This window comes from Solanum pennellii, chromosome 1 (assembly GCF_001406875.1).
Source record: "Solanum pennellii chromosome 1, SPENNV200".
Lineage (NCBI taxonomy): Eukaryota > Viridiplantae > Streptophyta > Magnoliopsida > Solanales > Solanaceae > Solanum > Solanum pennellii.
Window position 1 is genome coordinate 79,454,550 of NC_028637.1, and position 15,400 is coordinate 79,469,949.

The 15,400-nt window shown below is 35.3% G+C and overlaps 2 protein-coding genes across 3 annotated transcripts in view; both read left to right on the forward strand.

The window, feature by feature from the left end:
- Positions 1-1,256: 1,256 nt before the first annotated feature.
- LOC107016245 (receptor-like protein kinase ANXUR1) lies at positions 1,257-4,335 on the forward strand. The gene has a single exon (XM_015216735.2). The coding sequence runs from the start codon at positions 1,446-1,448 to the stop codon at positions 4,008-4,010; it is 2,565 nt and encodes an 854-aa protein (XP_015072221.1). The 5' UTR covers positions 1,257-1,445; the 3' UTR covers positions 4,011-4,335.
- Positions 4,336-13,327: 8,992 nt separating this feature from the next.
- The window catches only part of LOC107008441, a 10,530-nt gene continuing 8,457 nt past the window's right edge, over positions 13,328-15,400 (forward strand). For both annotated transcript variants that reach the window (XM_015207480.2, XM_027918217.1), the window contains exons 1-3: positions 13,328-13,768; positions 14,531-14,717; positions 15,211-15,283. In XM_015207480.2, the coding sequence (XP_015062966.1) occupies positions 13,328-13,768; positions 14,531-14,717; positions 15,211-15,283 (701 nt within the window). The remainder of the gene's footprint in view (positions 13,769-14,530; positions 14,718-15,210; positions 15,284-15,400) is intronic.

The window sequence follows — 15,400 nt, forward strand, 5'->3', positions numbered from 1 at the left end:
GGTTGAAGGGTAAAAAAAGATTCAAATAACAGAGTATAAAATTGAATTATCATTCTATCCTGTGTTAAATCAAAATATTATAAAATATTTATTTATAAATAGTAATCATTCTATATGCCACACTAAATATTAAAAAAAATGGTTAAAGTCAAAAAGTTGAAAGACAATATTCATAAATAAATATTAGGCATTTTTGTAGACACTTCTCCCATAATTGTTTATGGGAGAAGTGTCTACAAAAATTTGAAAAAAATGTATAGTGATTTTGTATTTCTTTTTCTATATACTTAATGTTATGACTAGAGCCTTCAAAAGAATGTGTATGTTGTCGCATGTTTTTTTCTTTGTTTATTTTGTATATGTGTTTTCTCTCTATTAAACTTTTTTAATTTGATTTTCCATAAATTTCTGATTGTTTTAATTGTATTTTTACTTAGGCTAAAGTTAATCTTTTGTGACTATATATAATGCAAATTGGCTAATTACTATCAAAAGTTCTAAATTTACAGTTTTTTGATAAATTTTATACATTAAAATAAGATTTCTCATTTGATGTTATTGTGATTAAACTTCTTTAATTTGATTTTCCATAAATTTATGATTCTTTTAATTGTATTTTTATTTAGGCTAAAGTTAATCTTTTATGACTATATATAATGCAAATTGGCTAATTACTATCTAAAGTTCTAAACTTACAGTTTGTTGATAAATTTATACATTAAAATAAGATTTCTCATTTGATTTTGTCACAATTTTATAATTTTATTTGTAATTGTCGCATTTTGTTATTCGTTACATGCATGTATATGTAAAATTCTAATTGTTATAATGAATATAAAAAAAATAACATGGAATACACGTGCAACGGACGTGTTCTGAGACTAGTATATATATATATATATATATCAAAATGACACACCAAAGCATGACATGAGGTGTCTAAAATGACATAAATCTAATTAAAATGTTTAAGTGAAAATTAGTGTAAATTTTAGGGACTACCACTCGATTAGGCAAAAAAAAAGTGTGACATAAATCTAATTAAAATGTCTAAGTCAAAATTAGTGTAAATTTTAGGGACTACCACTCGATTAGGAAAAAGAAAAAGTGTGACTAAATTAATAAAATTTAATGGCCCCTATTTAATAGATCAATAAATATAGAGGGAAATGTTACCTAAACATCTCTTACCACTAACTTACCGTATGTAACGTTTCTCAATCCAAATACTCATTCAAAGAAAAACACAAAGTAACAAAAGAAGAAAGATTTCATTATAGGAAAAAAAGAAATCTTAGTTTTCAATCTCCATTTTTCTATGCTTTTTATCCCTTATCCATGGATGAAATGCATTAAAGGTGTGAGACTTTGTTAAACTTAATGGCTAATAAAGTAGCCATTATATGTTGAATATCTATCTATTGCATGTACTTTGATAATCAACAATGAAATTTTACACATTTTTGGTTATCATAACCACATTCTGTTCCCTCTTAAGCAAGGTATATTCATTAACAAATGTTACAAATTCTTATTCTTTTGTTTTGTCTTGTGGAGCTACAAGTAATGCCACAGATGCAGATGGAAGGATTTGGAGTCCAGATTCTACATATTTCCCTTCATCTTCTGGTAATTCAATCACATTTAAAGCTCAATATCAAGACCCTTCATTGATTTCTGATATTCCTTATATGACTGCTAGAATTTTCAAGAATCAAACCACTTATTCCTTCCCTGTTTCTCCGAAATCTCGCCATTGGATTAGACTTCATTTTTATCCTTCTTCCTATGACAATTTCAATTGTTCCAGTTCATTCTTTTCTGTAAATATTGCGGGTTTTACTCTTCTAAACAACTTTAGTGCTTCAATCACAGCACAAGCACTAACACAGGCTTATATCATAAGAGAATTCACTCTTGTCCCTCTCCAAACTTCTACACTTAACATAACATTTGCCCCTTCTTCCGCGTATAATGACTCATTTGCGTTTATCAATGGGATTGAGATTGTTTCAATGCCTGAAATATTTGAACCCGCGCCTATGGTGGGGTTCTCAGATCAGACTACGGAAACACAAGCTTCTTCTATGCAAACTATGTTCAGGTTAAATGTTGGTGGACAGTACATTCCAGCTAATAATGACTCGGGCTTAGGGAGAATATGGTATGATGACGCGCCATATTTGTTTGGCGCATCTTTTGGTATCACGTCTGCAGCTAATAATAGTATGAAAATTTCATATCCTTCTAATTTACCTAATTACATTGCTCCAGAGGATGTTTATAGGACAGCACGAACGATGGGGCCAAATGCTGATGTTAATAGGAATTATAATCTGACTTGGATCTTCCAAGTTGATACAAATTTTACTTATCTTGTGAGGTTACATTTCTGTGATTTTCAAATGAAAAGGATGAATCAGAGGGTGTTTAAGGTATTTCTTAATAATCAGACTGCTTTAGAAGAAGCTGATGTGGTTGGGTGGTCTTCTGCTCAAAATGTGCCAGCATACAAGGACTTTGTAATATATCAAACTGGTGATGATGATATGTGGGTAGCTTTACATCCTACTGATGAGACGAAGGCCCAGTTTTATGATGCAATCCTCAATGGATTAGAGATTTTTAAGATCAACGATACAAAGGGGAATTTGGCAGGGCCTAATCCTGTGCCATCACCACCCCTAGCAGCTGCAGACACTGATTCTCAGTCAAAACCAGCATTTGCATCAAACAAAACTAGTAAGAAAGGCATAATAGTTGGTTCGGTGGCAGGAATGACAGCTGGACTTAGTATCGTTGTTGTTGTACTTGCTTGTGTCAAGCGACGAAAGAATATAAACAATGGAGGGAATAAGTCTAGCAGAGGTGGTTGGTTACCTATTTATAGTTCTAGGAGTACAGAAACTAGAACAACTATCTCAGGTAAAAGCAGTGGCAGTAGTCACATTTCCAACATTGGTGGAGGCCTTTGTAGGTACTTCACCTTAGCTGAGATAAAACAAGGTACAAAGAATTTTGACGAGTCACGAGTTATTGGAGTTGGAGGATTTGGTAAAGTATATAGAGGAGAGATTGATGGAGGGACTATGGTTGCTATTAAGAGAGCAAACCCTTCTTCTGAACAAGGTCTTCATGAGTTCCAAACTGAGATAGAATTGCTTTCAAAACTTAGACATAGACATTTAGTCTCACTGATTGGGGCTTGTGAAGAGAATGATGAGATGATATTAGTCTATGATTACATGGCTAATGGGACATTGAGAGAGCACCTTTACAAGCACAACAAGCCACCCTTGTCATGGAAGCAAAGGTTGGATATTTGTATTGGTGCAGCCAGAGGTCTTCACTATCTTCACACTGGTGCAAGGTACACTATCATCCATAGGGATGTGAAAACTACAAACATTTTGGTGGATGACAAGTGGGTGGCGAAAGTTTCTGATTTCGGGCTTTCGAAAACCGGACCTAATCTCCAACAAACTCATGTTAGTACAATGGTGAAAGGAAGTTTTGGATACTTGGATCCAGAGTATTTCAGAAGACAGCAACTGACAGAAAAGTCTGATGTCTACTCTTTTGGGGTTGTCCTATTTGAAGTATTGTCCGGAAGGCCAGCTCTAAATGCTAGTCTTCCAAAGGAACAAGTCAGTCTAGCAGATTGGGCATTACACTGCCATAGGAAAAATACTACCAAGGAACTTATGGATCCACATATTAAAGGGGAGATTATAGAAGAATGTCTGAAGCAATTCATCGATACAGCAGTGAGTTGTTTGTCTGATCACGGAACTGATCGTCCTTCAATGGGTTCAGTGCTGTGGAATCTTGAGTACTGCCTTCAGTTGCAAAGTGATCCTGATGAACCAAAAATGGTGGCGGAACAGAAAGCTAATGATGCCTATGCTATGCATAAAGAGTTGTTAACGGTTGCAGAAGAAGGTAAGGAGTCGGTGGAGGACAGCACGGGCACTGTCTTCTCACAAATTGTAAATCCACAAGGTAGATAGTTGCTTAGTTCTACCGTTGTGCTTTTGTTTTTGTTTAGATGTTTCTTGTCAGGATTAGCAATAATGAAGAGAGTTTATAATTGACCATGAAGCTTGCTTAGCTTGTACAGCACCTCCATTTCCAACAGGTAGGTTGGGTGTTCGAGTCATGTGGATGGTACATGGAAGTACTAATAATCCTCCTAGACTGGGGGTGAAAAAGAAAACACTTGTAGCTTGTACCTCTGTTATTCTTAGTGCCTTCATTATTGCTTCCCTGCGAGTGAAGCATGTTCAATGTTATAGCTGCACTGCTTATGGTTAGCACAAGTCTTATTTTCTGAGACTGAATCTCTATATGGTCTGCGTTATTATTCAAGAAAGTAAACAGATAAACAAATTAGTTATATATCATGCATGTGGACAATAGTAGAATTGAGGTTAATTTTTTTACATATAAACAAATAAGAATCTCATCATTCATTTCACTTAACTAGTGTGATCTCAAAGCATCTTATTTCAGTACTTTTTCATCACAAGAAAGCAATTTGCTTGCTGCTTTTATCACCTTGGAGAAGTTTTGCTTAATTTATTCACATACTTGCAAATAACAAGTTAATTATATTGCAAGAGAAAAGGCGTAAACCAAAAAAAGCTGAAACCCATAGGAAGTTCTTACTTGCATTAGATCAGGACGGTCAAATACAGTTTTGCTTAAAGGCATCGCGTTGGCGCTTAAAACAATGGTTACATTAAGCTAGATAGTTGAATACCACACTTGAATGCTTTTACTTTCCCCCGTGAACTCCGTTAGACTAACCTCTAAGTCTTAACATCACTACCCTTCCCCCATCCATAATCCTGAATAACACTCCATCGCCAACACACTTTTCAATTACTATGATGCTTTAACATGTTATATAGATTCTGAAAACTTCCCTTTTTCTACATGATACCCACATCCTCATGACTTGCCAATTTTCGCCCACCTCTCTTGTGAAGTAGCTACTACTTTTCCTGCTTAGGCATACTACCATCTTCGACTGCAGTTCTAAAAGCTGTCAAAAGCATGCACAATCATTACAGCAAAACCAAGAATGGAGAAGTTGTTAATCTCATTAAATTAGAAGACTCACAAAAGGCTCAAGAATGAACGGTAGTGTCCACATTCATTTCTTCACACATCTTAGTCATTTATGACTCATTTGCCTCCCCAACATGATTGGCTTCGTTGTTAGCATTCTGAATATTTATGCAATCTTTCATATTTCTAGAACCGAAGACATCATTTTCATTGTTAACTTCAAGACTGTGGCGAGTTCCTCATTCATAAGTTCCCATCCCTTTGTCTAAACCAACTGAGTCATTGCAGCTCTTCCTTCGGCCCAACCTCAGTGATTTGGCACGAGTTGGAGGTGCCTGCAGTTCTAAGAATTTAGAATTAGACGGTGTTAATATACCATAGACAGATAGGGATATCAGTATTTCTCACACACTCTTAGTCCGCTTAGAACTATGTAAATGTTATTCCCTTCGTTTTAATTTGTTTGTCTTACTTTCCTTTTAATCTGCTTCAAAAAGAATGTTGACTTTCCCACGACATGTATAAGAGTTAAGACCACAAGATTTAAAAACATTTCGATACATTCTACCGATATTTCGACTTCCACAGTCCCTTACACTTGCACAATAACTACTTAATATCCTTCATATTAGCAAATGTAAATATAATAGCCTTTTAAATGCTAGATAGCAATTATATCCATTTTGTTAAGAATACCTGCACCCTCAGGATTTACCAAATCTAGCGCATTTGAAGTCTTCCTTACCGAAATTTGTACTATGCATAAACCACTGATTTGGAGCTTCGTCTACATAAACAGAAAAAAATCAACACACTTTAGGATTAATGCAAGGGTTTTAAATGTTTGCTAGACTTCTTTATCATTTTTTTATGGATACATGCATCCTCCATGCTAACCAATTTTTTCCTAATCTTAAAAAGAATCCAGCTTCACTGTAAAATTAATTTCAGATTGAATTCTTCAGGCTCCATAAAATACCCCCATCTTTGAATTTCAGAGTTGTCACGACCTAAAGAACATCCTAGACGTGACATGGCGTATAAGACCCCGAGAGGCCCTATACAAGCCACTTAACCCAAAGAGTTCAAAAGTAGTTTTTCAAATATAAGAGTTTGACAAAAGTAGCAGAAGTCTAACATAAGTCTCAAACCCATCTGTTATATCAATGGAGTGATCGGAACACAACTCATACATCACATACAATATTCGAAAGGAAAAGACATGAAAGCAATAAATGAATCTCGGTCCTTGGAACATGAGGACTCACCAATCTTCAATCTCTATATGGGATCACTAGCTACGAGTATGGGAGTGTTGGACCATACATTAGTGAAACAATGTAAGCTGAAGTATGCTTTAGTACATGCAAGGTACCAAGAATGCATAAGAATTATGAAATCATACTAAAAAGGAACTTTACATGACATGCATTGACCAAACTAAATCATAATAGAAAACATAAGTCATAATCATGGTCAATGCAAGTTAAATATCTTTAAAAAAGTCATTTGAGATACTTTTAGAAATTAACCTTAGTTCTTTATTGTGGGAGATTTACCTTTAACTGACATTGACCATGTGAGATATAACATGGAATTCAGTGTCTATCCCACAACAAAAAGAAATGTTTTTACCTGTTAAGCTAAGAACCATGAATTTCTAGCTAAGGTGGATCAACTAGGTAATGTCTATCCGGACAATCTATGGTGGCACATAGTTGTGGGACATGGGTAATCACCATTGTCCACCCGCTGCTAAGCATAAATATCACGGAATATCCATTATCTTAACTTGTCTTATCATTATGGGACATGGGTAATTGCTGCTTGTCTCATTTAATCTTGATTCATCTTAGTTGAGAAAACCTTTCAACCTTATGAATAATGAATCCTTTATGTTAGGAAATCCTTTCACACTCATGTTATGAGTAGTAAGTGAGAAATCCTTTCACAATAACAAAAAAATCGATGTTTTAATCTCAAAGAAACCATAAATCATTTTTATCACTTTCATAAAGATCATGCATATCTTCATAAATTTATCTTTCATGATTTAAAAGCTTGATCAATTCTAGAAATCATGGATCATGCATGAGTTCAAGTGAATTCAACTTAAAAACATGTAATTATTTCAGTTCATGCATAAAAATATATAAAATAATCAATTAGATCATAATTGAAAAGAACCCATGAGATTGAATAAAATCCTAATTTCAATTGGAGATTCTAACTTGTAAAATTGGAGAATTAATCTCTGAGGTGAGGGTGAGACGGTCAGTCTAGAAGGAACCCTATGGAGGAAAGGACTCCATAGGTGAATACTATCATACCTTGATGCCAAAATCTCTAAATTAACGGTGAATTCAGAGACTTGACCTTGGAACCCTAACCTTCTTCTTCAAGCTTCAAAGAGAGAAATATTGGAAAAGAACTTGAAGGGATTTGGGGAAATTTGAAGAATGATCTAGAGTAATTAGATATTTGGCGTAAACAGGCTTAAGTAGGGTCTAGGATGATCTGTAGGTCAAGTATTGGGACCTAAAATTTTACCCTCTTTCGATGGATCTCATGTACGGTCTGCTGGTCTTCCTACGGCCCATACATGTCATCCTTCATTCCCAACTTAGACCTTCAAAATTTTGCTAAGTCTGAGACTCATCTATGAGACATATCTATGACTCATATATTGACTAACGAATCATTTTGGTAAACCGTAAAAAAAGTTACTTGAACTTGACTTTTTGGAAAACATTTACCTTTTCACCTATGGTTCCTACCTACGGCTTGTAAGAGCACATACGACCCATGATATTGTTTTCCTGGAGAATCAAACCATTGAAGATATTGACAAAGTGGAGAAGCTAGAATCTTCAAGTTTTGATGGCATAGTTCATCTTGATGGAGTTCCTCACACAAGTGTGCATGATGTTGTTGGACTTGATGATCATGGTGATGTCATAATCATGTATCGAATTAACATGTTGATGTTGATAATAAAAATGATGTTGTTATTGATGATCCTTCTACTCACGAACTTGTGGACGAATCAAATATTCCGCTTAGGAGGTCCACAAGACAATGAGTTCCTTCCTCTCGTTACTTACCTAATGAGTATGTGTTACTCATTGACGGGGGGTAGAGTCTGAATGTCATGAAGAGGCCGTGGAAGATGAGCATAAGGATCAATGGATGCAAGATGTATGCATGACAACCACACGTTGGTAAAATTAACCAAAGGCATGAGAGATTATAAGAACAAGAGAGTGTTCAAAGTTAAAGTGAAAGAACACAACTTGAAGGTCGGGTACAAAGCTAGATTGGTTGTTAATGAATTTGGTCGAAGGAAGGGTATTGACTTTGACAAAATGTTTTCTACTATCGTGAAAATTTCCTCCATTCGTACAGTTACAGATTTGGCTACTAGCCTTAATTTAGAGATTGAGCAGATGGATGTGAAGATGACTTTCCTTCATGATGACTTATAAGAGAGATTTATATGGAACAACCTGATGGCTTCAAAGTAAATGGTATCTGCGTAAACTTAGAAAGAGTCTCCATGGCCTAACACAAGCTCCTGGATAGTGGTACAAGAAGTTTGAATCTATTGTGGGGGACCAAGGCTATAAGAATACTTCTTCAGATCATTGTGTATTTGTACAAAAAAATCAAGACGATGATTTTATCATCCTTTTGGTGTATGTGAATGACTTGTTGATTGTGGACAAAAATACTTTCAAGATTGACGAGTTGATATGAAGAAAGAGTTGTGTAAGTCTTTTGCTATGAAAGACTTGGATCATGCCAAGAAATTTTTGGACATGAGAATTACTCGTCTCAAAGATGAAATGAAAATTCATTTGTCACAGAAGAAGTACATTGAACGTGTACTAGAGTACTTCTATATGAAGAATGTTAAGCCTGTTAGCACACCTATTGTTGGTCATATGAAGTTAAGCAAGAAAATGTGTCCTACAACTACAGAGGAAAAAAAGAACATGACCAAATATTCATATTCCTCCATCATCGAAAGTCTAATGTATGTAATGGTATGTGCTAGACCTAATATTTTTCATGCAGTTGGTGTTGTCAGCAGATTTCTCGACAATCTCGAAAAAGAGCATTGGAAAGTTGTGAAGTGGATACTCGGTTATCTTAGAGGAGACTCAGATGAAAGCTTGTGTTTTGGTGCATAAGATCCACTCTTGAAGGGCTATACAAATGTTGATATAGCAGGTGACCTTGATAATGGAAAATCCACTACTCGATATTTATTTACTTTTGAAGTGGGAGCTATATCATGGCATTTGAAGTTGCAGAAGTGTGTTGCACTAATGACAACTGAATTTGAGTATACGTGGCTACTACAGCCAGCAAAGAGATGATATGGCTCAAGTAATTTCTTCAAGAACTTGGGTTGCAACAGATTAAGTATGTCTATTGTGAGTCATAGTGCAGTAGACTTCAGCATGAACTCCATGTACCATGCAAGGACAAAATACATTTATGTCTCATATTATTGGATTCATGAGCAAATGGAGAATGAATCACTTCACCTAAAACGATTCACACAAGTGAAAATCCTACAGATATGTTGACCAAGGTGATGTCGAAAGACAAGTTTGAGTTATGCAAAGAACTTGTGGGTATGAGTTATCTCTAAAAAAGATGAAAATATCTCCTCCTAGTGCATGGTACTGAAAGGGGGGGGGGGGTCCATCCCCTGTTTCTTATTAGTCAAATTTTAATACTCAATTGTTGCAAGCAATTGTTAAAAAGTAACAGTAGCTGCAAATGTAAACAAATGTCATTTTGAATTTTTGCTCCTTATTGATGTCATTGATGACATCAATATGCAAAAAAAAATTCCTTCTATAAATAGAGCACTCTTAACCATTCGTAGAACCATCAAGGTACAGAAAAAAGAGATCATTTTGAGAGCAAAGTGAGGTATACCATAGACACAAAAGAAATTAATCTTTGAAGAAAAATAGAGTGTGAGATGTATTTTAGTAAAGTGGTAAATCAAAAGAATGTTATTCTTTTTGAGTGTGTAGTAGTCACTTTAAGTATTATACTCGTGACTCTACATTGTAAAATTCCTTACAGTGATATCAATTGTTCCTCTTGATCTGTAACTTTCTCCTTACTTTGAAGAGTTTCCACATAAAATTCTTGGTGTCATTATTTTCCCATTTTTATTACAATTTTTGACCATATAGATTTTTGTGTTAGTTTGCGTTTTCTCAACAAAACGATGGTGTTTCTCCCATAGTGTGTAGAATAACAACATTTGTTCACTCCTTTTTCTGATCCATTGTCTCGCTACTCTCCACCACCACTGTTGGTTTTACCATTAATGACAACCAGATAGATAAAATGGAGGGTTATACCCGCCGTTCATTTTTTGCAAATAGACCAGTTTATGCCCCAAGTCGCTTTCCTCTTTTCCATCTGTTGTCTTGGCACTTCAGTATCTCTTCAGTCATTGTTTTAGCTGAAAGCTTGTCTAGATCTTCTTCCATTTCTATCTCATTTTATTCAGATTTAGCGTTCAACTCTGCCTTACGATCTACGATTGATTCCACAAAACAACATAGGTGCCTCAACTTTAAGCTCTATGCTGTTGAGAAAACACCTATTTTCGTTGGCTTCCATGAAAATGCCCATTTCCATCTCGGCTCTATCTTAGGTGAAGTTGTTTGTTGGGTAGATTTTCATGCCCCAAGGCTTTCCCCATGACGTAACACGGGACCTAGAATCATGAGTGACCCCAAGCTAACCATATTTCTGCATATCATAAACATAGTGAAATATAACTAAATAAACAAGAACTATACGGAATCTAAAATAGTAGATAAATGAGAATGGAGAATGTCCAACTAGTTTGAATGTATAAAACATACTAAGAGTTTAATAACAATTGAAAAGATCAAACTTAACAAGTCAAGTTGTTACTATTACTATGTTTGAAAAACGTCTAATTGAGTCAAGTTGCTGGGACATGCTCCCCGACTAACTCTAATAGAACTGAAACTGAAATTAAAGCATGTATATTCTCCTCGAAGTATGAGGATTGACCACTGTAGTTGCTGAGTATAGATCGAGGATCGATCTAAGCGCGGTTTGAATGCTGAGTACCTGAACCTACATCATGAAAGGATGTAGCGCAGAGCATGCGTCGATACTTGAATGTACTGAGCATGCAATATATAGATAATAAGAAAAACAAAATATATATACTGCACAAATCATAACTGAGCAACGATATAAGCTGAATAAGGAAATAATCACTGATTGAAAAGCTACACTGAATGCAATGACCAAGTGTGTATCATGACTTAACATAACTAAATGCTGAAATATATGTTAAAAACTTGGTCAAATGCACTAAAAGTTTGACTGTGGGAGCTACTATTAATCAACATAAAACCAGGTGAGCTAAACGTGGAGTCCGACGTATACACCTCATCAAGAGGACCCAATATACCTTGCTAGGGATATAAAGGCATGACTAGCGTGATCACTAAATTTGATGCCCAACAGAGAGGACTTATGCTCCTTCAGGGGCACGTAATTATGGGACTATGAGGGTACACTGAACCCTAGTCCAACTCGATGTAAGCCTACTCTCAGCTGGAAATGTATATGACATAACATAACCGAAATACTGGATAACTCAACGTTCTGACATACAAATTTGAGAATGCAACATTTAGGAACTGACAATGTAACATTTGAAAACTAGAGCATGTTTATCTATTTAACTAATCTAGCAAGTATACTTCATGAAATAAGAAAATCTACCCAACTAGGGTTCTTAGTTTCATACAAGGAACTAAGCAAACTTTCCAAGAAAACATAATATTTCGATTATGAATACTATCCAAGGTTTTACAAACCCTAGGTCTAAACAAGATATAGAGAATTAAGAATTTGACTGAGTTCTAGGGACCTAGTGGATGAAAGGAACCCACTAGTGAAATCTCACATACCTAGTGATGAAATCTATAGAGAGATCCTTCAATTTCGGGGTTGGAACTGAAGAAAACCTTCTACTTGTACTTGATAGGCTGGTCGACTTTCCCTTCTTTTTGCTCTATATTCGATGAATTTTGGTGAATAATGATTTTGGTTAGGTTTTGACTAGATTATTAGGCCTAAACTAAGTAAAATAACGTAATTTAGGTGTAAAACGATGTAGTTTAATGCCCAATGCATAGGGGGAAAGACCAAAACGATCCCAACTTAATAAATGATGAGGCCCATCCGGGGAGCCATTGACGGACTGTTGATGGAACCATGGTCTGTCGTGTGGGTCGTCGTTGCTAGCCTGAGCTTACCAATTTCAGATACTCCCATGTACGGTTCATTTCATGGATCGTGTGAAGGACCACAGACCGTGAAGGTCACCATGGTTCTTCACTTGGGGCTAGGGTCTACTTCCTCAAGACGAGGGACACATCCACGGCCCGTCATCGAGACCACAACCCGTGGTGGGCGGTGCCTGAGTTTGGTTTGTTCTGCCTGTCTCCCACGAGCCTTTTCACGGCTCGTGTGGTGGTACACGACCCATGAAAAGCTCCGTGGTCCACCATTTCTGGGTGGGTGTGAACCACGATGAGGGTGACAGACCGTGGTCTTGATCACAGCTCGTGAACCTCTCCGTGGTTCACCTGTTTCTATTGCTGAAAAGTCCAAGTCTGTTTGTTTTCCTGAGATATTACATAGATGTTGTAGAGGTAGTATCCATTTGTGTGTCCTTTGTAAACTCAAATTCATGATCAACGTCCTCAATCCTCAGTCTTCCTCGACCGCTATTTGCTATGGTGAAGGTTGGTAGTTTGATTTTTAAAGCAAAGTTGAGGTGATAACGATTTTGCACTTACTTCAAATATTTTCATATTTATTTTGATGATATAAAAATAAATGTTTTTAATTATATATCTTTATTAAATTTCAAGTAGACATAATGCTAAAAGCTTCATAGTCAAATAAATGAATAATAGTAATACCTAGTTATTCTTAATATACAATTTTTTCTCATCGAATATGATTATTAATATTTTTAAAAAATTTAAATTTATGGGTCAATTTATATTTTAAAAATTTGAAGTCATAACTTGAAATTTTAAGTTCTACTTTTTGAATAGGAGAATTTGAAACTTTAAATTGTGATTTAAAATTTAAAATTTATTCAAATTTGAGCCACAAATTATTATGAAAATTTTCCTTTCATGCCAAACACACCCCACATATGGAGCATGCTGAGTTGGAATTTGGAGAACATCCCCACAAGACCCAACTACTATCTGCAGAACTTTCCCGCGCTAGAGTTATCCCCTTATATATAAAGAATCCGCCATTTTCACATAAAAAATTAGGGTTTCGCTTCAAAAGCTTACCGGAGAAGCTCTATTTCACATCAGGCATGACGGACAATGAGGCGTCAGCCATGGAAGTTGAGCGCTGCCAGTGGAATGGCGGAGGAGAAAGAGAAGTAGCAGTAGAAGAGGAAGAAGATCCATTTCTTCAATTCATTGAATACGCTAAGTCTCTTCTATCTCCCGATAGTGACGGTAACGGAGATGATTCGAAGGGACCTAGTTGGAGATGGATTGTTTCAAGGATTCTCAAGACTTGCATTGCTTATTCCTCTGGAGTTACCTCCGCCATTCTCCTCTCTGATCTCTTTCAGGTTCATTACTGCCAGTTTTGGTGAATTTTGTTTAATGATAAATTTATTTGTATTTTTTGATTTTTTGCGGTAGTAACTTTGTGATCAGTAATTTGCTTACTCTCTGTCAAGAATGTCACTATTCCTTATAAATATGTAATTTTTGTTTGGGAATATCACTCCCTCCATTTTATTGATTAACATTTCTTTTGAACTGACCTACTCATCAATTGTTGTGCAAGTTACTTGAGAATCTATTTTATCCTAATTTATCTAAGAAAAAAAATTCAAGCTTGTAGGTTTAAGAGGGCTTAACTCTACTACATTTTGTATGCATATACTAGAATAAATTGATAAAAACAAAAAAATTATGTCCAATTTGAAGTTATCTCAATTGATCCATTATTGCTGTTCAAAGGAGCTATAACAGGTATGGCTGACATGATTTGGACTTGTGACATTTTGTACTCAAAACAAACAAATGATTATAAATATCACGTCATGGCTTAAGTGAAAAGTTTGAAGTCAAATACTTTCTGAGTATAGAAAGCTATACTTTTTTTTGGGACACACTAATGAGGAGTGCATCACATGAATTGGACAGGGGATTAAGAAAATGATTTTTGAATTCAGATCGGAAACTAAATGTGGTTGTGCTCGTAACCTGGAAGTTGTCACTCTTTTTTGGGAATACCTTTTTTTTCGTTCTGTAAGTTATATGCTAGGTTGAAGTTGTATTTTGAAGTTCAAATGTTTTAGGGATTTAACAATAATGATATGCAGGCTTGGAATGAATTGAATAAGAGTGGAGCTCCAAAGAAACAGTCAGAATGTATTCTTCAGTTGAAGAAGAAACACAAGAGGGCAAAGCTTCCTAATACTGTCACCATTGACTCCATATATGAGAAAAAGTTTTTATCTTTGAACAGTGTAATTGAAGCTGTTATTATAGACACTTACATCCTTCCAGGTACATTTGAGCTTTTAGGTTTGGTTCCACCAATGTACATTTTATTTCATGAGGTGATAATGCATGGATATTACGTTGTGCTATTTTGAATAAACTGTCTTAATCTGTTGTACCTTGATTAATAAATTATTACATCTTCAGATGTCTTTCACTTGTCTATGCTTCGATTTTATTTCACTATTATGAAACTTGTATTGTGCAAATGATGCTTAAAGTCTTTGCACTTGAAAACTGTTTATTCTTGGAGAACCTTTTTTGCATCACTTGCATTGTTTTCAAACTTTAATAGCAGTTCTTTTATTAATTAAATTATGATAAGAAGAACATAAATATCAAGTTTAATCCATGTATTGTTTCTGAAGTATTGTATTAAAGAAAGTTACTTTTTCTGCGTGGAGTTTCTGATCCAGTTCATTTTCCATACACTGGGTTTCTTGTAATTGGCTCACTCTTAAGGTTGTATATAAAAAATATTATATGCTGGATTTTCCAGGAACAAACATTTATATGCTTCATCTGGGTGATTTTTGGAGTTCTAATACAATAGATCTGTATCTTCACCGCAGGTATTGAGCTTTTTGGTCTGATAGAGTTGAATTATGATGACCCTTCATTAAAATTTATTTTTCTAACTTATTGGAAATAGTCTCTGTACCTCTCACAAGGTAGGGATAAGGTCAAAG

Excerpts from the sequence above, each read along its gene's own strand:
- LOC107016245 (XM_015216735.2), top strand. The coding sequence starts at position 1,446 with ATGAAATTTTACACATTTTTGGTTATCATAACCACATTCTGTTCCCTC.